This window comes from Taudactylus pleione, unplaced genomic scaffold, assembly GCF_031769625.1.
Source record: "Taudactylus pleione unplaced genomic scaffold, aTauple2 ptg000146l, whole genome shotgun sequence".
Taxonomy (NCBI): Eukaryota; Metazoa; Chordata; class Amphibia; order Anura; family Myobatrachidae; genus Taudactylus; species Taudactylus pleione.
The window spans coordinates 4,957,273-4,983,659 of record NW_028284548.1 but is presented as its reverse complement, the minus strand read 5'-3'; the positions used below and the strand labels follow the sequence as shown (position 1 = coordinate 4,983,659).

At 41.0% G+C, this 26,387-nt stretch overlaps 1 protein-coding gene across 4 annotated transcripts in view; it reads left to right on the top strand.

Moving 5' to 3' along the window:
• DENND1B (DENN domain containing 1B) overlaps nucleotides 1-26,387 on the top strand; it is a 243,819-nt gene that overhangs the window by 75,387 nt on the left and 142,045 nt on the right. For all 4 annotated transcript variants that reach the window (XM_088474063.1, XM_088474062.1, XM_088474061.1 and 1 more), the window contains exon 3: nucleotides 14,088-14,131. In XM_088474063.1, the coding sequence (XP_088330189.1) occupies nucleotides 14,088-14,131 (44 nt within the window). The remainder of the gene's footprint in view (nucleotides 1-14,087; nucleotides 14,132-26,387) is intronic.

Sequence of the window (26,387 nt, the reverse complement as noted above, 5' to 3'; positions counted from 1 at the left end):
CTGGAGGGTCGCTTATTGCCCACCCCTATCTAGAAGATAATTGCTAGAATCTGATTGGTTGCTACATCACTTCTAAAACCTGCACTTTAGTAAATATACCCTATAGTGTTAGAGCATGTGAGTATATGACAGTAGCTGAGGGACTCTTACTTTAAAGTGGTATTCAGGTACTAAATTTAGTTGTTGCACTTTGGAAGGCTCTCAAAACATCTTGGGCACCACCCCGTGAGGTGGATCAAGAGAGGTAGGGCCAGTGTGCAGCCTCCTTGCGGGCACCTCCCTCTCACACTCCGGATTTCCACAGTAGACTCTGGCACTTGCTAGAGTCTACTAAGCAAACGCTGATGTCCTGGAAAATTGTGCCAGCACCATTTTGTAAGTGGATTTGTGATATGCGCATGCGCAGAGCTCCAGATACATGTCGTCTGCTCCATGTGTCCGGTGATATATGCGGCACACATCTCCGGAAATATGGCATTTGCTCCAAGTTCCCAGTGATATCTGCAGCACACATCTCCGGAAAGATGGCATTTGCTCCATGTTCCCAGTGATATCTGTGGTGCAGATGGAGAGGTAAGTATTGTAAATTGGTGCTGGGTGAGACCCCTGGACCCAAGAGCCCGTGTGCACTGCACCCATTATAGATACTCATATGACCACCTCATTTGTGCTATCATAATCTAATAAAAAAAGAGACATTTTAATTTTAGTTTCCTTGCTGTTGAAGTTACACAGCTATTTTAGTAACAGTGATGATGTTTTAAATATAATTTAAAAAAAAAAGTAGACAACGGAACTGCTTGACCAGAGACTGGGCTGACATTTACAAAGGTGTTGCCAAATCTACTATCAACATCTCCTTGAAAGAAAATCTTTGCAAATTATTGGATTGTTGGTACTATGGCCTGGAATGTCTTTAACATATATCCTGACGCTTCAGATGCGGAGGGAGATCATTATTTATTACCAGTTGTTTATATAGCGCACACATTCCGCAGTGCTTTACAGAGCATATATTTGACCATTCACATCAGTCCCTGCCCCAATGGACCTTACAATCTATATTCCCTGCCACATGTACATGCACACATACACACTAGGGTTATTTTTTGTTGGGAGCCAATTAACCTACCTGTATATATTTGGAATGTGGGAGGAAACCAGAGAACCGGGAGAAAACCCATACAAGCACAAGGAGAATATACAAACTTCAAACAGTTAGGTCCTTTGTGGGAAACTAACCCACAACCTCGGTGCTGTGAGGCAATAATGCTATCCATTACACCAGAGGTTCCCAAACTGTTTTGAATCACGGCGCCCTAGAGTGACAGCATTGTTTTCACAGCTGAATTTCTCAATAACAAAGTAGTAAAGTGAAGTAAATTGTGCTTACCTGTCATTCTTAGGGTCTGTTATGTGGTTGTGGACAGGTTTCAGTTTCTGTTTGTTCACATATTTACATTACATTGACCATAAATAATTTGACCACCAACCTGAGGCACCCCTCAAGTGTCCTGAGGCACCCCAGGGTGCCACGGCACACAGTTTGGGAACCACTGCATTACACCATCATCTACAGATGTGCCCTCATACACCTAGCGTCTATGGCGAGAGACACCCTGCCCGACTGTGTAGGCTACAGGAGGAGAAGCGTACCATAGCTTAATTTACATTTTCACCTTATTCGCATATTGGATGCAGCAAAACACCTTTCACAGTGTACTAGAGATGCTGGGCTGCGACATTAACCTCACAGGAATAGGTTTTAAACACATACAAACTTGCAGATGAAGCATGAGAAAAAACTCTGCATCTGCATCACTTCATACACAGATTCAGAGTCAGTCACACACAGATGTACAAATGTCATACATCAAATTGATCAATGCAATCTAGCAAAGTAGTTTTGGCGATTCCAATTGTTTTATTAATGTGAGAAAGATGCTCTGAGCGGCTGAGTCACCCGGGACTTGGTGCACAAAGAGGGGCTAGATACTGCAACTTGAGCAACAGTATATGAAGACACATCTGTACTTGTCCTCCCAAATTCCTTACTTACTTTACAGGTTCCGCATGACCCGAAGTGTATACTTCTCAATATCCTCATAAATAAATGTGTATTTAGAACCACCACATTTCTATATTGATTTGTATATATTCATAAATTATTCCACCATATTTTGAGTACTAATCAAAGAACTGCCTCTTGAAAGAACCGTTGTCTCCCACTATCACATCAGTCTGGAGTACAGTTGGTATGTGTATCAAATGGAGCATGTTACGAGCATCCTGAGAAACTCTTCCCCTTCTTTTTTGTGAGTTCCTTAAACCTCAACCAGCCTCTCCTTAGCCTCTAATCTAGAATTGTACTCTGGTCTTGGTGTTCGAGAACCCGTTTGTGGTCTTTGCTCTTAGTTAAGTGACTTTACTTGCTGACAGCTTCAGAAGACGGATTTACTAATTTATGCTAATGCGGGAATCCATCGAACTAATGCACAGGTCTGCAACCTATGCCGCCTGACGCCGCAACTGCCATCATTTGTATCGGTTCCAGCCCCATGCTAAGTGCAAGAGATCACCATTTGCACAGAGCTTTAGAGAAAGCCCATGTCACTCCCACAAGACTAGAGATAAACCGTTTCCTCATACTCGCATTGTAGGTGCTCTGAAATGCTCAGTCTCACGGAAAGACAGATCCTGCTTCATTCCCTACGACTCAGAATAGGATGGTCCATACGCAAAAATAGTAACATTTGCATCAGTGGAATTCTAAAACTCAGTTTGAGTCCATGCACAGAGATCCGCTCGACTAAGAATTAGCCCTTCTATGTTGAACCCTCCTTTCCTTCCCTCTCCTACATATCCTATTCCCTCTCCTACATGTTCCTCCAATTTCTAGTCCTTCCTGAATGCCCTCTCCTTTAGCAAAAAAACACACTACTGGTACCTACTTTTTATTACACTGTTTGTTGGCAGTTACATCATACTGTGTTTGTTTTTTCTTCTTTTTTTTTTGTAGGATCATGTTCTGATTGCTTTTTTTGTTATTCTCTAATCATGTATATGTGATGCCTTTGGTGCATTTAATAAATAATATATATTAACACCACAACTTTTATAAATGACGTATTTAATGGGTTTGTTTATGCAAAATAGTAGGTGTGGTTTTATTTTATATCTAGATTTGTGTATATCTAGATATATTTGAGGGCTGGTTGAAAAGTAATGAGATTGTTTGTTTTTTTATTCAGAAACAGATGACTCCACAGGATCTGAACATTTTTAGTTTTCAAAGTAGCATTCTTCACATTCAATACATTTTTTGCAGCGCTTCAACAATGATTCAAAGACCTTCAGTAGACTATTTTGTGACATCACTTTTAGTGTTGCAGCTGTGGCATTTTTCACTTCATCATCTGTTGAGAAGTTCTTTGTGCGCAGTTTTTTTTTTTTTTTTAGGGTTGGGAAAGCCCAGAAATCACAGGGCGCTAAATCTGGGCTATATGGAGTCAGTGCTGCCAACGAAACTGCAGCAACATGTGGTCGGGGTATTGTCTTGGAGCAAAAACCTTTTCAGGACGTTTACATAGTAGTCACCATTAATTGTCTATCCACGTGTTGTAGGATCATACCGTGCGCATCAAAGTACAGCAGAAGCATGACTTTACATGCCGAAGGAACCACACAGAATTTTTTAGTGGGGGTGAATTTGCGCGTTTCCATACACTAAACTGTTGTTTGAATTCCGGATTATAATGACTAATCCACGATTCATCACACGCCACAATCGATGTCAGGAAATCTGGTATTTTATCTGACATTCGAACTGTATTCTTGCTCGATACAACTTGTTGTCGCATCTGCTCTTCTGTGAGATTTCTGGGTACCCACCTGGAACACACTTGATGCATTTCCAGTTTCTTTGTTACAGTATGCTGAACCCGTTCGAATGAGATGCCAAGTGAAGCCAGAAGTTTGCGTAAAGTTAAACTTCTGTCATTTTACAATATCTCTGCATTGCCAATGTTGACATCTATAACCATGGTGGATGGTCTCCCAGAACACGCTTCTTTACTCACTCGCGTATTACCCTTTTTTGAAGTGCTTCCACCACCGAAATACTGCAGCACGGCTAATTGTTTCTCCACTGTATGCTTTTACAAAGTTTGACACAAAATTTAATCACACATCTCTGATGTGATCTCAGACACGTCTTCCTCATCCACCATGACGAAATGTACAAAGATCTACCACTTGCTGTGACCAAACAAAGAAGACTATGGCAGTCCAACAGCTGGAGAAATATATTTGTCATGTTCTATCTACCCTACATATATGAATATGATCTCTATTTAGGATCTCTCTCTATATCTCCATTCATTTTCTGAACAGTTGATCATTTATCCCAAGAGTATCATTATGTTATCCCACGGGTTTCATCATGTTGGACCTCCTTTTCTTTTTTCGAGCTTTCCTGTGTACATATAATTGGTCATAGTCATTGTCATTTGGATGTTTTCCTCTTACTACACGGATTATTATTATTAGATCATTAGGTATTATGTCATTATACCTTTTTTAAATGGGTTATTCTAGTAGTAGTTCCGTACTTGTACCTATTCCATCTATTGCTTTAGATTTACTATGCAATTATTTTTTCTTTCACTGCTATTAAAATTAGCACTTTAGAGAAAATATTACTCTTTCAATATGTTTAAATTTAGTTAGATTTACTTGTTTTGATTTATACCATATATTCTTTTGATTAAATTGAGTATTGATATCCATAGTAACGGTGTCTGTCACGTGTCTTTAACTAAGAGATTAAGACATGTGACACGCCTTGTTTCAAGTTTCCTCGCGTCAGTAGACGCGGTGTCTGATGATCCTGCTTTGTTCAAGTCCATTGTGACGAATGAACGGCAGATTGTGAGTTTCCATGACTACATCGTCTGTCACGTGTACCCATGGGAGGGTGTTTGGACACGTGACATACACTGTGATGATGAATATTCGAATTAGCTTGCTACTAGGCTTGGAGCGCGACGTAAGTTGACATCGCATCTCGCTTTCTAGCTATGGTAGTACCACGTGTCCTAGCATGACCAATGAACACTCATTAAAGTATAAACAAGTCCGTTATGAGGCTTGGAGCGTGGCGTAAGTTGATGCTGCACTTCATCTTCTGGATAATACCATGTGTTCTAGTGTGACATATGAACACTAAGCTAACTATAAATAAGAGACTCTGGGCCCGCCTATCAATATGATCGGACCCTTGGTTCCTTAATATAGTGAGTATAGTTTTTTTATTTCCCTAATTTGGTGATAATATTTAATAGGTTTGCCTCCTATCTTTCATTCATGTATAGATATGTCTTATTAATGTTTGTATTTTTATGTATGTTCACTAATGATCACACCTGAGATTGATTGTTGCCAATAGAAGGCACTATGTAAAGGCTATCTGACAGGCATACAGACACCTTGAAAAAGCTGCCTTTGAGCAGCGAAACACGTTGGTGACATAACCCTGTGAATTGGCACCTACAATTGCGGACCGCAGCACCTTTCCACCTTTGGGAGCACCTTTTGTACTTTTGGAATTTACCATTATCCAGCACCTGGTCATCACGAGAATTCATCTGTAAGTGCTGGTTCCTACTATTCATGAGGACCTCCATCAATTATCAGAACTTTCAATCGTGACCAAAGACTGGTAATATATTTATTCCACCATTGGACTGTGCTGCCCGTATTATATGTGGAATCATGGTGCAGGCATAATGCCATGGTGATCCTTTCAGTGCCTACAGGGTTTAGCTATATGCCTTTCAATTTCATTGTATTCTATATTATGGCCATATGTTGTATTCATTGAATTCTCAGTACTGAGGTTTCTGGTTTTTATATCTATGTATTTTATTTTATTGCTCATTTATTAAATTAATTTATGGTATTAGCGCTGCTTCCCATTTTATCCATTGTTTCTAGGAGGCTGACTACCTCCTCCCCAGCAGCTGCTTGGATCAGCCACACATGACAGCGCCCTTCACTATATTTTATAGTTTCTTTCCAACACAGCAAATGACCTCTATTCTCCAGAGCAAATAGCCACTCACCCGCAATTCTCTTATCATTGTTATCATGCCCAACAATTTCCCTCTGCACAATACGTATAATAAAATTATATTCCTGGGCTACCTCTCTAATGTTTCTCTTGTATTAAGTTGTGTAGAGAGCATATCCCCTTCTTTTTATTTCAATATTTCTTTATTGTTTTATTACCAAGAAATACATAGACAAAGAAGAGAAAGAAAAGAAAGAGTGAAACATTCCAGAGTCTCATAATATAATTTTTTTTCAATGTTGATTATGTGAATTATGTACTGTATAGGTACACATTTCTTAATGCTTTCCATTGGATATATAAATTCATCTGTACATTGATATATACATTAACACAACTCCTCAGGGAATGGGTATGATATACCGCCGGCAGCCCGACAGGAGCAGAGTGCGACGCAGAGGAAGCCCGACAGCGCTGGAAATCCCGATCGTGGATAGGTAAGTATCCACTAACCTAACCTAACCCCCTAACTCTCCTTAGGGGTGCCTAACCCTAACCTCCCACTTAAGTGCCTAACCCTAACCACCCCCTTTCCCGCTGCCTAAACCTAAGTCCCCCGGGGGGGGTGCCTAAGCCCAAGTCCCCCCCGGGGGTGCCTAAATTTTCGCCGATGACGTCATTTTCGCCTCTTTGGCTATTACCCCGTTTTCAATTTGGAAGACTTTCTGCCTAAGCGGAAAGTCAATGCAATGTAATAGGCGAAAAAATATTGCCTATGAATAGCAGGCGGAAAAAAGTGCAGAATTAGGGTTTTGGGGTGCAATGTTGTGGGAACCCCCATGCAGCCTTCAGACAGTCCCCCAAAGGTAAACTGTGTCAAAAATAAAAAAAAAAACACTAAAGGACACCCAAAAAAAATCACTTTGAATTTGGGAGCGAAAAAAAAAATTTGGGGGGACAAAGTTAAAAACTAGCAAACTTGACTCTGGGGGGGCCCCCAAGTATGCCCTAAGTGTTTTTTTCATTGCAGGTGCTTGCAGCAGGTGGGTTTTTCACAATTTTTTCAACTCACTTTAGCAACTTTAAAATATTCTGAACCCCATTTTCAAGTACCCCAAATTTGCTGGGCATAATTATTTTTCCCTAAAAAACCAAACTTCTAAATGCTCTTCTGCACCACCTTATTCAAAGCCGCATTTATGCACCTGCCGCGGCCATTAGAAACCCCGACTTCCTTCAGGAGATAAAAATGGGAGTACCCTTTGTCATCCCCTATGTCTACACATCTTTAGGGGGGTCCCTGGAATATTTCCCGAAAATTCCCGTTGTGTTTAACCTGTAAAAAGACGGGTTAAAAGTTTAAAAAAAAAAAAATGACATAGGGTCCCCCCCCAAAAAGCCAAACCAGCCCCAGGCTTGCCAGCCAGTCCTGGTTTCTAAAAATACAGGGAACAAAATGTGTAGGGTTCCACCATATTTTAGAAAATAACATAAATATAGGGGGAAAAAAAGATGTGGGGATCCCCCTATATTTAAGACCAGCACCAGACCCAACCGACTGGGGTGTAATGCCACAGCCCGGAGACCCAATCACCGGGGCTCCAGGTCCAAAGCATTAGCACCCCAAGTCGGTCAGCGCAAGCCGGTGATCTCGGGGGAGTCGGGGACCCCCAAAGAAGGGTCGAGCATCACAGGCTTACGCTGAAGCCCGGGGCTCTTCCCCATACCCCTGGAGCGGTGGGTATGGGGGAGCCAAATAATGTAAAACTATTGTATTTTACAGTGGAACTACAAGTGCCAGCATGCCTGCCATTTTGCACTTGTGGACCTAGAAGTGCCAGCAGACATGCGGCACCTGTAACTTCACTGTAAAATAAATCGTTAAAGACAAAACACACACACACACTGTGATTAGTTTGACTTTATTACACACACCTACCCATTCACACATACTTACCTAAACCAGATGTTTCTGTCCCCTTGTTCAGTAAAAAATCCTTAATGACTGGCCCTGCAAAAAAAAAAAACATACTCACCTATATCCTGGCGCTGGTCTCCGCAGTAATCCATGAACTTGGCAAAACAAAAAAAACTAGTTCACGATCCATGTACACAGGATTTGTATGTGTGTGCCACACATACAGATCCCTCCCAAATGCCAGCTGACGGGACTGCACGGAGCTTGCACGTCCCGTCAGCGAATCAGCGGCCGCGCTGACTGTAGAGTGGCCACTGATTGGCTTCGGCTACTGACAGTTCCCACGTGGGAACTGTCAGTAGCCGGAGCCAATCAGTGTCTGCAGACATGTCTGTCCATCGGCTGTGCAGCACAGCCAATGCGATATGTCGGTGAACGACGACGTTCACAGACATATCGCTGGTACACACTGGCCGACGGGCAGCAGATATATTGGCCGATCAAGTGATTGGCCAATACATCTGTCAGTGTGTATTCAGCTTTAGATATCCACAAATCTAATGGTGCGTACACACGTAGCGATCTGCCACCGATACGATATCGCTGGCAGATCACTATGCATCCTCCCTGGTGTGCTGGGTGATTGATATCGATCACCCAGCACACCACATGCTTACCGTTGACTATAGCAATCAACGATCGCGGGTCCCTATAGTAACTTGCTCGCTATCGAGCAAGTTGACCGGCATGCACGGCCGATGGACGATATCGCTATCGTCCATATGTGGCCGCATATCGCTGGTCGAAGGTAAGTTGGTAGGGTCATTTTTAAAGAGCTATTTGAACGATATTTATATCATTATCGTTCTAATCGCTCTTTAAATTCAGTATGTGTGTGCGCACCATTAGTTTAGATCTGGGATATAGTTTGTCGACACCTGTACTCACAAGTAAGCAAAATGTACTATCGTTTGATCTCGCTAATTAATTAGTTTATCCCATGCTCCAAGTGTTGCTTTTAATGTATTTTTTCACATTATTCTATATTTAGGTGGAATCCATATTAAATATTTTATGGAGAACCTACCTATCATCCCATCTTCTATCTCTACCCAAGGTTTTGGGGTATCTTTTGTATCCCAATCGCTTATCTGATCAGTGTTGAGATCTGTTATAATTCTAAATTAGGAAATTGGGAGTCCTCCATGTGATTTAAGTCTTATTTCCCCAATTAATATCTATTCAATATAGCATTAAATCTATATAACCAATATTTTGGAAGAAGCCTTGGTATAGAGCGAAATAAATATAAGATTTTAAGATTGAAGAACCGTATGACCGCTTCTATTCTCTCGATCCATGTTACTTCATAGTTCATCCAGTCTTTTATAGATTTATTAAATTGCTTTAATAAAGGGCCATAATTATAGTCTAGGTCAGGATATTCTCTTCTTTTGCTACTAAGTACATCCCTAGGTATTTTATTGCCTGAGTTTTCCAATTAAGGCCCGTATTCAATTCAAAGCGAAAAGCCGAGATCCGTGAAAAAATATCGCAGACTGCGACTTTTCGCAATCTAAAACTTATCTTCGTATTCAATTGCAAATGCTTTTCGCGTACGTGACAAACGCAGTGCAGTGTAATAGGTGAAAAAGATTTGCCTCTGAATAGGTGGCGAAAAAAAGTGCAAAATCGTTATTTTGGGGTGCAAAGGTGGGGAAACCACTCAGCACCCTTGGGAAAGGATAACTGCGTAAAAAAAAAAACTAAAAAAGTGAGGAACACCCCAAAAAAGTACTTTGAAAATGGGGGCAAAGTGGGGTACAAACTTAAATACTAGTGAAATAGACTTTTGGGGGGTCTGCAAGTATGGGTGAGGTGTTTTTTTGATTGCAGGTGCTTGCTTCAGGTGCGTTTTTTAAAACTTCTACTTAGCGACTTTAAACCATGCTTGCACCCATTTTTGAGTACCCCAAATTTGACAGAAGTACTTATTTTTACCCCCCAAAAATGCTTAATGCTATTCTTCACCACTTGTGCAAAGACGCTAATTAGAAGAAATGTAAACACCTTAAGTACCCCAAATAGCTTTATTAGGGGTATTCTGGGGTATGTACATTGATCCCCAATGTTAGTGCATCTTTTAGGGGTGTCAGGCTGATTTCCCCAATTCTGACAGCACTTTTCGCCTGGTTTGCATTTGCCGAGTTGCGATTTCGCGTCTTTTGGAATTGAATACAGCAAATCGCCAGAATAAGGGATGTAGTCAAAGTCCGGCATGCAAAACTTTATTGTGTAGGCGAAACTAAGTGAATATGGGCCTTAATCCAAATTTTACTTTGACGTTTACCAAATCTAACAGATAAAGATTTATAGGAAGAGCTTCCGTTTTATTTTTATTCAATTTATAGTAAGAAACATTTGAATATTGATCTAGAACGTCTAGGATTGCTGGGAGCGAGACTTTTGGGTTAGTAAGAAATAAAACATCATCAGCAAATAATAGAATCTTATGTTGTATATTATTTATCAGACGTCCTGTTATAGATTGTAATTGATGTATCCCCTCCTTTATTGGCTCCCTTATCTTTCATTGATAATCCCGCAATTCACATCATGTGTTGGTCAAAGAGAATTCTCTACTGCCAACCATATATTACAGAGTTTAGTGTTACCCCATTGCCAGCCATGCATTAGTGCTATTGACACATATTATGGAATAAGCTCCCTTTTGCCAGATATATATTGTTCATATAGGGCCTGATTCAGACCTGGTCGCTCTGGCGATATTGGCTGCAAGTGGGCGATGGTTTTTAATCTGCATATGCGCAGAGGCCGTGCAGTGCATGTGCAGATTTGGTCCTGTGTCAACAGTCTGCAGCCTTTTTGGGCCATGGAGGCTGATCGTTTCACAAGATAGGAGCATGGTCCCCGTTTATTAGGCATGCAGAAGCCAGTGTCTGCGTCTTCGGACAAAGAATCACTGGTCTCGGCAGCTGGACATTCTGAGTAACCCTAATGTTACTCAGAATTTCTGATGGCCCCGATCCGATGCTGTGTCTTCGGACGTATGCTGAGAAGGCACAGATGGGTGTCTCAATTCAAAAGACAACACCTGAATCATTAACAGTACATACCTTCTCAGATCCGCTGCCACCAAAGACTGAAAACTGATCACACCTGCGTCCACCTCTGATTCCGGCCCATAGCCCCCACATTGCTAGACCTAAATGGTACAGAAACAATTTAGTATTGCCATCCTTATAATACAGAGGAACACGCACATCCTAAGACAGGTATTTAAGAAATATACAACATAATTGCCAGATACATAAAGGAAAGAAATGCCTCCATTGGCAGATGTAAGCTGCAATGATACCTTTTTAATTGCCAGCCTTATGCTACACAGAAACCTCGGCTGCTGCAGTTATAACAACATTACCAGCTATATGCTACAGAGATGCCCCCAATTGTCAGACGTATCCTACACAGATACTGCAACTGCTGCTGTTGCCAGCTGTACTACACAGATGCCCCCAATTATCAGCCTTATACTGCACAAGGAATCATTGCCAACCTTATGCTGGCAATGACCGTTAGACCGGCAGCAGTGAGGATCCTGACGGGGATTTAGGTAAGTAAAACTAACCCTGTCCCCCCCCTAACCCTAAGTCACATCCAGGAGCCCCTAACCTACAAACTCCTCCCTCCCCACGGCTGTCCTTGTTCAGTATGCCGGGCGTCGGCTCCCGGCGTAGGGATAATGATGGGCGCCTATCATTAGACCCCTGCCGGGATTAGACAGTCGACAGTCTGCATTTTGACCGTCTGATTCCTGACTGCATTCCAAACCGCATTTGCCAATCATGTGATAGTGGCACAGATTACCCCACACATCACTCTGCCATTTACATGTAGCACCTCCACATCTCAGTGCTATTAATGTTTTCAGGGGTCATACACAACATTGAGACAGTTAAGGTTCTAAATGATCTCGTAAACTATGCTCATAACTCTGGATGACAGCAGTACGGTTAAGTAAGAAAAATAAATGGTGTGTGTCTATACAGGCGAACATTGATACCCATATAGAAGGGCTGCACATGCCCAGTGTAATGATACAGTGGCTCAAAGGAATGATATGGACAAATGCACAAAGTCATAGCAGTTGTTGGTATCTTGCAACCTGCACCATTATAATAGCGGTTGCTTTCTTGTCGGTGAGCTACAATTAGGTGACAAGAGTAAAGGGGCCTATCCATTAGCAGATCTTTTTCTGACGATGAAAGACAAAAGATTTATCCCTTGAAAATTCCTGGGGCTGCGGTGACAGATATCTGTCATGTACATGACAGATTTTTGCAAACGACGAACGATATTACATGACATCATTCAGGGAGTGGATTTTTTTTATGTTTCTATGAATTTTCATTAAAAATATCGTTCGTCATTTACCGCTTATAAACTGTCAGATATTTCTAATATCTGGCAGCGATAAGCGATAATTTACCAACATATTGGACAGACGAAAGACACAATTTATCGGCCGTGGGAGTGCGCATCTGTCATCGTTCAGGGCCTATCCATTAGCACAGGGGTTCCCAACCACGGTCCTCAAGGCACACGAACGCTCCATGTTTTAAGGATACCCACACTCAATTAGTACTTCAGTTATTTTGATTTAAGTACCTGTGCTGAAACATGGATATCACTAAAACCAGGACTGTTAGTGTACCTTGAGGACCGTGGTTGGGAATCACTGTATTAGCAGATAAATCGAACGATATATCGTTCAGTCATTCAATTTATCTGCTAATGGATAGGCCCCTTAACTGATCAATAATAATTGAAACCTTTGTATACTTTGAGAGTGTACTATGGGCCTGATTCAGAGTTGGGAATAGAATAAGATGGAGCCAAGTAACTGTGCATCTTGGTGAAACCACACTGCAGGTAGAGCAGATGGAAAATTTGCAGAGAGATTTAGATTTGTGAGGAGTGTGTCCAAACTGATATCTAAATTGCAGAGTAAAAATAAAGCTGTCTAGCATTTGTGAGCTACATGCAAAAGCAGCCAGTATTTACCGTCATGCAAAACTAATGTATGTATTTGCACCCCTTGCATTGCATGGTTTGTCCAGGTGCACAGTTACTTATTCTATCTCACTCTAAGGCTGATTCAGCAAGGAACGGAGAATTCTTACGCACCCAGCCGATGTTTTCGCACTGTGTGCGCGTATGCATCGCACTGCGCATGCGCGAACTAGCCAGTGCGAGCGGATAAGGGTATGCAGGCTACACGCAGTGTGTACGCAGTCCTTTCCGATATTGATTGACCGGAAGTGGGTGGTGATGGGGGATGGTCGGGCGAACGCAGGCGTGCCTGTGCGTTGGGATGCCGTTATAGGGGCGTGCATAATTAAGGCAGTGCGGTGGCATACGCAGCCAGGCGACTTGATGCACGCAGGAAGTGGGCAAAATCCTGCACGTACGGTTCCGATGGTTCTCGGTGTTACCGATGTTTGCGGACTACTCATGCTTTGAGTAAAGGGAAGTGGGCGGCATTGTTTAGTGCTGAGCGTCTGCATCTTATGCTGCGGTTGCCATATGTATGCATTGATTAACATATATTGCAGCGGCCAAGTGCGTGCTTGCGCACACTTGTGTCCCTTGCTGAATAAGGCCCTCTATTCCTGCCTGGATCAGGCCCTATATGCAACTGACAGCCATGTGTTTTTATATCATTTTTGCTGAAAAATAAATTCATCTAGTAAGTGCATGAAGTACGGTATGTTTTATAATTGTGAGTCTCCAGACATGCTTGTACTTCTTAATATAGTGATTCACTAGATTTGTTTATTGCTTTCAAATATAGTTTTGCTGATTTGTAGTACATTGTAATGGCAACAAGTTGAAACACTCTAACACATTTTAGAGGTCAGGATTAACTATTTTGCATTCAATTTCACAGGAATTATGGATGTATTTTTGTTCTGAATTTTGGTCGTCTTTGGGATAGAAATTGTCAATATTAATGTCTCTAGTGGTTACATTCTGTGCTCACTCCTCTGATTAATGCTCTGTGTCAATTATTTACAGACCCAAACTTACTGTGGAAGTTCCCAGAGGATTTCTCTGACCAGGTCAGTAACATCACAAGGAGGTCTGATTTTGTTAACATTAAAACCCCTAGTGAGCTCTGCTGGAAGTAATGATGTGAACTGTCCTCAGCTTCTTGGAAAATCTTTGGGCAGAAAGCAGAAATTCTAGGTTATTGTATGTAGTACACAATTTTTATATGTTTGCCAGCGGCTAAAGCCGCCTGACTGTCTGCGAGTGCACCCTGAACATGCCCTTCATTCACTTTCATGCTGTGTTCTGGCAGAATGAATTTCGCAATAATTATATGCAAGAGCAATTTATAAAGCTCAAGTTTGTCGATCGCTTCAAAATATTTAGAATACTACTTAAAACTTGAAAAGTGAATAATAATCTGTAATTAACTTAAAAGATTGTTCATCACATGCTCTCTAATTGGAATTATACAGCAAATTTAACCATTTTTAAATAATACAGTTGAACCATATTTTTCCCTTTTTTTATTATTAGAAAAAAACAAACAGATTTGTGGAACACACGGGTGGCTGTGATATTTTTCATCTTTCCATTTTGGATGTTTTAGACTATTGTTAGTATTATCTTCATTTGTAAGGTGCTACAAAGTATCTCCAAGGTCATACAAGGAGTAAAAAGTATCTGCAAGGCCATACAAGGCGTAAAAAGTATCTGCAAGGTCATACAAGGAGTAAAAAGTATCTGCAAGGTCATACAAGGAGTAAAAAGTATCTGCAAGGCCATACAAGGAGTAAAAAGTATCTGCAAGGCCATACAAGGAGTAAAAAGTATCTTCAAGGTCATACAAGGAGTAAAAATAACATAACATATGTAAAGAGCACAACCGTAAAGCTGCAAACAAAAATTGTATGGCAAAAGCAGAAAACGTAGAGCATATAATCACAGGCTGGGTAGACTGTGTGTGACAGAAATTAGTGGTAGGGTAGCTAGTGTAGTTGAGTCGCAGAGAGAGTCACATTGAGGGACAAAACAACTTGACGCTATACTTTTGTCAGTCGTGAACAGTCAAGTTTATAAAACTTCCCCCTACCCCCCCCCTTCCTTCCCCAGTATATTATATAAAAATAACTTTCACATCTGGTTATGTATGAACTAAAGCTGTATGGGAATTTACAATCATGTATATGTAATAGCCAATTTCTCAATATAGAATTTTCTTACTCCGTGTGTAACTTCATAAACTTTCAGAATGCTTATTCCCTCTGCATTCTCCGGCCTGCAAGGTCTGTATTCCATCTAGTTCACCTGCTTTGTCAGCTGTGGCACGTGTGACATCTGCATGGAAGACACAGAGGTTCTAACCACTTAATCTGGGGTTAATGGCTATGTATGGCCTTTAAGGGATAATCCCATTTCCTAATTTTCCATCTAACTTTCTAACATCTGAGCTGATTGTAAATAATTAGATTGCTGAGGTGATGGTGTCTTCAGGCAAGTGTTTCTGCCTGTATTTCAATAGCTTGAGTAGCGCATGTCCAGGGTCACCTTCCAACAAGTATAAGAATGCTTCTGCATAATGTAGTCCAATGGCTGCCTTCAGTTTGAAATACCACTCTTGATTTTGTTGTTATAGTTTACCCCCTATTTACACACAGATTTCATGATTAGCTCTTTACTGTTACCTAGATTCACACTGCTGCTGTTTCTAGCCACAGTCTGTCAACATTTATTGTTAAAGGCAGAATTACTGATTTCATCCAAGTTTATACATGTATTGTGCTAATTAAAATGATCAAGTCAGTGTTATTTGGAATATAGCCAAATGTATTTAATCCTTTAAAAATGAATTGCATGTAAATAGCCTTTGCTAAATAGAGGGGTTAAAAGTGCAGGTTGGGGATTAGGATGAAGAAATAGTTTTTCTATTACCTGGAGGGTGTTTTAGAAATCAAACCAGCATATGGCACCAGCAAACTCCCCCCACGCCCCCCCCAAAGACTCTCTTGTCTGCCAAAGCTCCTTTGTCTAAATCCCATTGTTACCAGGACTTATTGACAGTTGTAGAACGTAGCTTGAGACACAAGGGACATCCACCACCCTGGGGAGAGACACAAGCATGGATTATGGAAATATGAATTGATCTTTAGAAGAAGGGCCTTTCCCCTGTTATGCAGGAGATACAATGAGGAGAGAGAGCAGGGCTGTGACACGATGTGAACGCTAAGAATGGATTGGGAGCTCACCCTTCCCAGCTGTTGGTAAAAAAATTAAAAGAAAAATGTAGCATTTGTAGATCACAAGGATTTATGAAAAGGCAGAAGATAATGAAGCTACTTGTTAGACATATTTTGAAATAATGTATGCAGCAGTGTTTAATCCAGTTATAGTTGGGCACTGTTATAATAATGCAGAGTATGTTACCAGCAGGTTTAAGAAATAAAGTCCATCACTTTGCCTTGTGGGAAAAATCTCATATAAATGGAATGTGTGATATTTGTTCTATTTATAAATAAGTATCTTTGTGAGCGGAAGCAGAGTCAACGTTTTGTTGTTGCCACAAGTGTTTCGCAGCGCCTTACAAAGTACATGAACAAATAAGTAACCAGTGACTTACAATACAATTCAATGCAGGACACGGACATGTATAATAAACATTGTTATATTAGCGACCTTTACACCCACATAAGCAGCCAAGTGTTATGCTGCCCATCCACTAGACGATTAAGTTAGCGATTGAACGATAACGATCGTTCAATCGTTTGCAAATCGTTTGCAAAAATATCTAAAATGACCAGCGATGCGAGTGCCCAATGGTCGTTTAGACATCTATCTTCGGGCAAACATGCTGGTCAACCTGACGATAACGTCGGGTTCAGCATGTTGCCAGATGATTGATGAGCCTGCACTGAACGACTGCTTGTTCAGTGTAGGCTTATCACAGACATAGAAACGACTGCACATTTACAATATCATAATCGTGTTGTCGTTTCTATGGTCTGCTAGTGGATGGGCAGCATTAGTTGTCCTAGTGGGGAGTAAGAGATAAATTAAATTACATTACATAGAAGCACAAGAGGGTAGAGGGCCCTGCTCGAAAGAGCTTACATTCTTTAAGGGAGGGGCAGACAAACAGGAGTAACACAGATGGGGTAGGTGGGGAGGAAGAAAGAGGTAGCAGCAAGTTAGGATGAGAGCTGGAAGGCTTTAATGAAGTAGCTTCTGTATCATTCCTCCCCTACATTCTTTTATAAGTCTTGTTTGGCACTCCTCTAAATTTATATCTTAGTCTTGTTTTTCACCTCTTCCCTACATGCTTATATTAGATTTGTTTGTCACTTCTCCCCTACAAGCTTATATTAGAGTTGTTTGACACTCCTACTATACATGCTTATAATAGTCTTCTTTGTCACTCCTCCCCTGCATGCATTGTTTAGGTCCCCTACATGATGCTAGCCTTGTCACTTCCCTATCAGTGATCACAAAGAGATGAAAATGATGTGGGTCACAGGGACAGATATTTTAAAAAAATGGGTTGCTCTTTTATTCCTAAAGATGTTTGCAGAGGAGTCTGTAAATCATACAGGAACACACTGCATGAATCGGAGCACAGAGCAGATGAGAGGGGTGAAGATTGGATGGCTCTGGCTGGGATTTCAGACATCAGTAATTGTTGGTTTCAGTTGTATATCAACTTTCAAAGTTAAACTAGCAGAAGCACAAAATCTTTTCACATACATCTGTCCTATCCCCCACCAAACCCCACTTTTCCCCTTTCCGTACACCAGAGATTTTCAACCTGTTTAATCTCATGTCACACTGAACACTGAAATATTATTAATTGACCAGGCACACCATCAGTTTTTTTGTTGTTTTGTAATTTGTTTTCATTGAACATAAACAGTAATGTGAATACAGAAGTTCAAAGAAGGGGGAGGGAGGGTTAGAGACATATAAACATACGATTAATGATATGCATCTACAAATACATATATTAATATGACAAATAGGTCAGGCGCGCTCTATTAGATCACAGAAACAAGATATTAAATAAGTCTCTCCTCTATATGGATCCTCGTTCATATTATATGCCACACTGTAGAGACCCTGTTCACATCTCCTGAGCCTTAACTTTGATATCAGTGCTACTTATGTGTCCTTTTTTAAATTTGCAGTGTTACATAATTTTTTATATTTATTTTTTATAATACTTAGGGCCATATTCAATTAGAGGCGAAAAGTCTGAGGTCTGACTTTTCGCCATCATCGCAGGTTTTCCAGGGGATAAAGTATCGGGCGCGTGTCCGCTTATCCCCGTATTCAATTAGGATTTGGCGAAAAGGGGAAAGGTAAGTGGCGAAAAGTCCTGTCACTGTTTGGGGAAATCAGCCTGTCACCCCCCTAAAGATGTACTAACATGGGGGATCACTATGGGTACCCCTGTAAAGCCCTGCTAAAGGTATTTAGGGTTTTTAAACAGTGTCGGCAGGTGCTTTAATGCGACTTTAAGGAAGTGGTGAATAGCATTTGGCAAAAATTTTTTAGAAAAATAACTAGTCCCATCAAATTTGGGGAACATGAAAATGGGTGCAAGCATATTTTAAAGTCCCTAAAGTGAAGTTTTAAAATTCTAAAAAACACCTGCCGCATACTTGGGGATTCGACAGAGTCTATTTCGCTAGTTTTTAAGTTTGTCCCCCCAATTATTTTTTTCGCCCCCAAAATTAAAGTAAATTTTTTTGGGGGTATACTGTTGAACTTTTTTTTTAAATAAGTTGACACAGAATTCCTGTAGGGGACATTGCAGGGGGTGCAGGGTACTTTTTTAACTTTGTACCCCAAAACCCCAATTCTGCACTTTTTTTCGCCACCTAATCATAGGTAAAAAGTTATCCCTGTTTTTTGACAGACTTTTCGCACCTGCGAAAAGTCTTTGAAATTGAATATGGGGAAAAGTGAAAATGGCGAAAATTACAGACTTTATCACTTCTAATTGAATATGGCCTTTACTATATGTTAATCACCATTCATTTAAACCTTGTATGCCAACTAAGCAAGCAGAAAGTGCAAACATTAGATAATTTGCAATCATAATAAACTCCAAAATAATTTGCACATATGTAAATTATTTTGCTGCTTAACCTTTATGCTTGTAAATGCTCTAAAGTTCGCACTATCTACCTGCTTAATTGAGATACAAGGTTTTAATGAATGGTGATTAGCATACAGTAAGTATTATAAAATAAATATATTTTTTTGAAATAAATGAGTCTCCCTAATCCTAACATGTATGAAGTAACATGGCCATAATGTAGTTCTGCCCATAATATTGAACTGGTGTGTCGGCTACGCCTCCTTCCAGCATTAGTGAAGAGAGAGAGCTAACTGGGCCCGTGACTGCAGATAAGCTGCCCTGCAGCTGTGAGTGGGCAGGGGTGCCTGTTGATATATTTTGCTAGGTCTAGCTATGCTCCTCATCAGTGGATAGGGTAATTGTGTGGGGCCTGTTATTGGGGCAGCCAGGAAGAGGCTGTGGTGGACAGAGGCTGTGGTGGACAATGAAGTCCAATGAGGGTGACATATGGATATGACAGTTGTTCTAACATTTGTAGGGTTGGGTGTGAGGAGGTTGTCTGGAGCAGTCCACTTAAAAGGAACAGGCAGGGCGGAAAGGGGTTTAAAGATAGCGGTCCCTATAATCTCTATCCCATTTTGCAGATACATCATTTAGCTATTTAATTTCTTAGCATATTTAAGTTTTTGGTACATGTTAACTTATCAACTGAAGTGCCAAAAGTAATTAGATAGTTGCTTAGTATTGTGTAGGACCCTGGCGAAGTGCAGCGTCTCGACATGGCACCGATTCCACAAGTGGACGGAAGACCACTGGAGAGATGTTGACCCATGCCATCTGGATAGCTTCCCATAGGTCCCTGCTATTTGTAGGTTAAGGATCTTGGGTGCGAACAGACCTTTTTCACATGTCCCATAATGCTCATTTGGGTTCATGACAAGCGAACATTGTGGTCACACCTTTCGTCGGAAATGCTTCTCGAACTAATTCTGGACAGCTTGGGACCAATGACATGGTGTATTATCCTGCTGCGAAATTCCATCGTTGTGGGGATACATGAAGTCCATGAAGGGCTGAAAATGGTCATCAATATATGCAACATAGCAGCCAGAGCCATAATTAGACTTTTTGGTGCCCTGTGCCACAGCGAGCATTGGCTCCCCCCAACCCCATTTTTTAAATAGGGACAAAAGATAGCACACCTGAAAAAGGGCCATGGCCTCATGAGGAAGGGCCAGGGAAGAGATAGGGGAGGCCAGGAGATGCTGGAGATGAAAGAAGAGAAGCTACCAGTAAGAATTATAATAAACAGGAAAATTGACAGGCCCAAACAGCGCCCCCTACCCTGTGATGCCCTGTGCCATGGCACTTGTCGCACTACCCTAGTTACGGCTCTGATAGCAGCTACCGGTAAATGACTTGTTCAGGTGGATCAGTAAAACCAACCCATGCCACTTGAACACACCCCACGCCATTATGGAACCACTACCAGCCTGCACGGTGCCTTTTTGACAACAGGGGTCCATGGTGTCTGCTACCTCCTTGATTGACTGTGGATGTGATTTGAGCCAGTGCCGTTTCTCTTTTACCATGAACTATTCTGGCTAGATGCCGCTGGTCATGATCAGTAAGCACCTCTTGTCGGCCACTGCGCTGTCCACGGTGGGTGGTAATGCCTTCTATGAGGTATTCCCGGTACACGTGTAACACCGTAGATCGAGGAATGTTGAATGTCTGCACAACTTTGGAAATAGTGTCCCATCAGTCGGGCACCCACTAACCTGCCCCGTTCAAACTCTGATAATTCATATTGCTTAGCCATGTGTAGCCTAGCCGTTGTTCAAACTGACTCACGCAATATCAGATTACAATTGATGTAGGACTGAGCATTTCCAAGACCTAATATTACGGTAACGTCTCCTACTATTACCTTTACATACTGCTATCCCATGACTTTTGGCACTACAGTGTATATGATATTCTATGTTTATTAAAATGTACTATTTATATGTGTTTTTGTCTGTGCACATATATTATTACTTAACACTATATGCTCCTCAATTTCTTCAGTGTATCCTGTATGTTATAATTGTTATTATTAATAATAATAAAATATTTTCGTTGCGCACATAGGCAAATATACAGGATTATATGGGTATTTAGTGAATAGTATAGATGGATACAGACAAGAAACAAATTAACATACATACATAGCTACAATCTGCAAAATGTAAACTTATGTAACAAAACATGAGAGGGGTCCTGCTTGCAAGAACTTACACTCTAAAGGTAAATGGGGAGGCCTAAAGAGGGTGTGGAGTGAATAATCTGGAGAGTTATGAAGAAGTGTGGTAGGTTAGTGAAAAGGTGAGCTCTTATGTGATGAGCTGTGAGTCGCTGTGATTACTGATCCACTGGCTTTCTCCAGTACAGCCGTTTGCTGTGTCAGCACGTTTTTTCTAGTGCATTAACCTACTATTGTATGCCTGTACTCTGTACCTCCCTTCCCCGCTGTGCCGGTGCACTTTTTCCTCTAGCTCCTTCCCCAACTGTGCCTGTTCATGAATCCTTTAGCTCCTCTAAAGTATACTGGTCATCAGCTGACCCCAAGGATGCTAAGAGCAAATCTAGCTGAAGAGTGCAAATATGCACCTGGACAAACAATGAAAAATGCTGGGCATGATTCAGAGTTTGAAATTCAATTTTGCTGATGGATTTTGTTTTTTTGTTTTATTGTACTGAGCATATTCTGTAACCAGCACCGTAACATGGCTTTATTGCGCTTTGTTCCAGCCTCGCCACCTCCGCGCATGACGAGGGGGCAGGACTACCAGCATCGGGACTTACAGCACTGCCTGAAGCATACTCAGGATGCTTTGGGCGGCACTGCAGCGATGATTCTGGTTGCAGGGTGCCATTCCAGGGCATTTGTTCTAATGGAGTGTAGGTGGAAAGGTGAGCAATTCAGAGGTGAGCATACACAGAGATGCATTTCACTTCAGACAGATCTCTTGCACCAAGGATTGGTCTGGTACAAATGCACATTTATAGTAATGACAGCCACTTCCACAAGCAGCTGGATAAGGGACAGTGTGGCCAATTCTGAATACAGTCGACTTGAGTGTGACTCTGTATCTGTCCACTTTTGCATGCAGTCCAGAAGTGTTTAAAGGGTGATTTAGAGATGACCTCGGATTCACCATTCTGCCAACTGTAAATTTGTGTGCACATTTCATTTTTTATGAGAAAAAGTTTCAGATGCTATTAGAAATTTTGATGTGCAATATAGATTGTATTTTTTAAGTAGGTGTAAATGTGTTTCTTTGCAAATCTCTGTATTCCTGTGTTGTGCAAATGTGTTAGATACTTATTTTTTTTTTTTTACTACGGTATGTGATCTTGATAAATGAGGATTGAGTCGCACAATATTTTCTTACCGTCTTATGTGGAATTGTTAAATTATCTTATGTGTAGTTCTCTTATGTCATTATTCAGAAAGGCTCATTAAATGCTGTCCTCTCTAGCTTATTTTATGGTTGTCTTTGCAGGTAGCTCACTTCCCATCCCATTAGCCACTTTTCTTACTATGAATGATATTTTTACCTCTCTCTCCTATCTCTGTTTTTATTTTTCTCTCGCTCTCCCTTTTCTCACCTTCTGCAGAAGCTACTATAATTATGGGAGAGTTTGCAGCGCTCTAAGATGCACAAGACAGTTTTCTATTGATCGCTGAGCCCTAGTTCACACTATCAGGGGATGGAACGTCAGGCTAAAGGCTGCTGCTTTGTCTATGACATAAGCCGGGAGAGAATCCCCCCTCCTATGTCTGCACTGTTTATAAAACGCTCCACAGACCTGCTGGCTAAATGCATTTTAAAGACTTCCAAGGTTTTAAAGTGGATTTTCCCCAGAGAATGGGACCAGGCAGCTCGCCAGCACAAAGCTCTGTGTCCTGCTTGCTGTGTGTGTCTCTCTGCGTGTGTATTTGTGTGTGTTATACATCTTTGTGTGTTGGTTTTGGATGTTTTCTCACTGTGTGCAGCAGGAGTGTTTAAGCTGCAATAAAGCAATCCCTTGTAAATTGCACAAAGAACGCCACACAGTTTTTAAAATAGTTTCATAATTTGCCAAAAGCTCTATTAAGAATAGGCACAATGTAACACAATTTATTTTAGTTAATAGGGTTCTTGCTGTACCTTTATGTGTGTGTTGAGCATTTATATATTTATTTTATTGTAGTAAACAACATTGCCAGCATAAGTCTCAATTTCGTCATCTTGAATTTATTAAGGATAATTTATGGATCACAAATATATACACACTTGTTCATTTTGTACTAATAAGCCTATTTATTTACGTCAAGCATGGTTCACGGCCATATATGGATATTTAGAGCTGTGATTGGAAAATTAGCCTGTATACTTTCACGGAACTGCAGATACAGGCAGGAGCGCAGGGGGTGTGGAGGGGTGAACTGACCACACCCCCTTAAGTGTTGAGCTCAAAACATCCATGTATAAATGTGCATAGCAGAAATAATGAAAATACCCCTTCAAAGCCCTCTCTATTAGGTCTTAAGGGTCTTCCCCTTCATTTCAACTTTTCATTTGCCTCCCTACCAGGGCCGTAGCTAGGGTAGTGCGGCCGCTGCCATCACACAGGGCACCACAGATCAGGGGGCGCTGTTTGAGCCTGTCAAATTTCTGTTTATTATCATTCTTGCTTGTAGCTTCCTTTTATTTCATCCCCAGCATCTCCTGGCCTCTCCTATCTATTACCTGGCCATTTCCCATAAAGGAGAAAAAAAGGGAAAGTACTCTCTTTTGCTGGGGCACAGTATCTGCTTCTGTAGTATAAAACTTAACTTTTAATGAGTGTATAAATATAAAAGGACTAACAAGACTAGACAACAAATAACAGAGATAGAGCTGAATATTTTAGCAGTATATATGAGAGGGTATCTCATATTAGAGCAGTATATATGAGAGGGTAACCGTGACCATCTTGTCTCATCAATATATATGAGAGGGTGTCCAAGACCCTCGTATCTCAGAATCTGGTATATAAAGCGTGGCAGCCTATAAATACCAGTAATCAGGCTATGTCTAGTGGTTAAAAGTATGTGATATCTCTGCTGCTATAGCAGAGAAATGTGAACGAATAAACAGATAAGCTCTGAAGTATAAACTGAAACTGTAATCCGCCGTGTCAATTCATAATATTCAAAATAAGGGTGCCAGGTAAGTACAATGATTACCAAGGCACTGTATAAATGTCCGCAATAATACACTAGGTATAAATGTGCATATGCAGGTCACCATATATATACATATCAGCATGGAGAATTATAATAGGTATCAAGATAATGGGATACAATCAAAATGTTCAAACAGTCTGGTATTTCTCACTAAAGATGAAGAAGATCAGTAGCCAGGTATCATATGTATAAACAATACATAAGCATAATAAACAGGTATCACCTGTAAGCAGTGCCTATGCTATAGTAGTAATTATTGCATGTAATGATCCTTAGCTATATGAGTAGTTAAACCAGTGTTAGTGACAGAATGATATATGAGTTGTAATCATACAGTCAAGATACCACTCACTTAAGGTAAGGGGATATTTGGCTTCTGTATCCCATGTACATAAGTATTGAATGGGATATGAGCGGACCCACCGCATGTACCATGAGGGTATGAAAATAGAAAGATGGTATGTATATACTGTCACCCGTGTGTGTCCACCTGGAGCCAAAGGTATAGATGTGGCTTGTACTAGTGGACCACTGGAAAGGTGAGAGAATATCCAGACAAGGACAGTGAGTAAAAGTCAAATGACATAGCCATCCTTATAACATAAAAGTATTACCAGCTGATAGAAATAACCAATAGAAAAAAAGCACCATGGAAGTATAGAAAACAACGGAACAGCGCCGGTCTCTGCAATGAGCACACCTCACCCCACTGATATCAAATGACAGTGCAGTGGGAATAGTAAATGAGGTGGTGCAGTCCGGATGTCCGTTGAATGGGACAGGGGAGATACCTGTGCGTGTGCGGCGGTGGAAAGTTCAGATAGCGGGAGTCCCCACGTGCCCTCCGGGGGCTCCCTGCAGACAGACAGCAGACGCGCGTTTCACCTACGGCTTCGTCATTTCCCATGAAGCCATGGCCCTTTTTTGGGTGCATTATGTCCCTTTTAAAAATGAGAGGGGCACCAATGCTCTTTCTGGCACAGGGAACCAAGAAGTCTAGTTAAGGCTCTGCTCCCTACATGGATAGCCAACACATTCATCATTTATAAGCAAAATAGCACATCAGCCTGACAAAGGTAGGAACATTACACATACCACCGCTTCCATACTTGTCCTCACTCCCAACGTGACCACACCCCCTGATGTGCCACGGAACAGCAATAAAATTAAGAATCAGTGAAACAGAACCCTGCCACTCGGCATCAGCATATCCCAAAGTCCTAATATAACAAGTGCACACAGTCATGCAACAAACTTAAGTTACATTTTTTGCCACCTTTCTGGATGTTTAGAAACAAGACTTCTTGAGGGAAAAATATTCCTCTGCTGCCCCCTGAAGTGTACCTTCTCTGCCACCTGCGTGTGATTTAATTACTCTTGTTTTATCAAATTAAATATTGTTTTTACTTGTGGGTACAAAATGAGGCTGCTTAGTATTCATTCAGTCCTGATCTGCCCAGACTCCTACAACTATCATTTCAAACTTTTACAGCCGTTGCAGGCACCAACATATCCATGGGCAAATTTCCATAACTCACCACATTCATGCAGGTATACATTATAACGTCACAAACAAAATTCATACAATCTCCATTGAGAAAATTACACCAATCTACGAACTCACAGTACTGAAAATTCTTTGGATTTGAAATGTGCTATATTAATGGAAATAGGAAAGTTTGTTGCTTTGAAAACAAAATAGTGACTGAAGATATTAAGTAAGAATGTCAGCCCAATATCTGCAAAGTATCACCTTGCGGGTGTATACTTGTTTGCTATACAAGAAAAACTGGTTTTAATTAAATATTCCAAGTAATGAGTATTACAATTTACATATCATTTGATTTGTTTGTTGTTTCATGAAATGCAGAATTCCAGCTACAAGGCCTCCACCTCCCCAGCTGTCTTCCCCTCTTAGTGTATTATGATATTGTGATACCTTCTGACAAATTCTTGTGAAACATCACTTCAGTACACAGGACCTTTTCCGTATAGC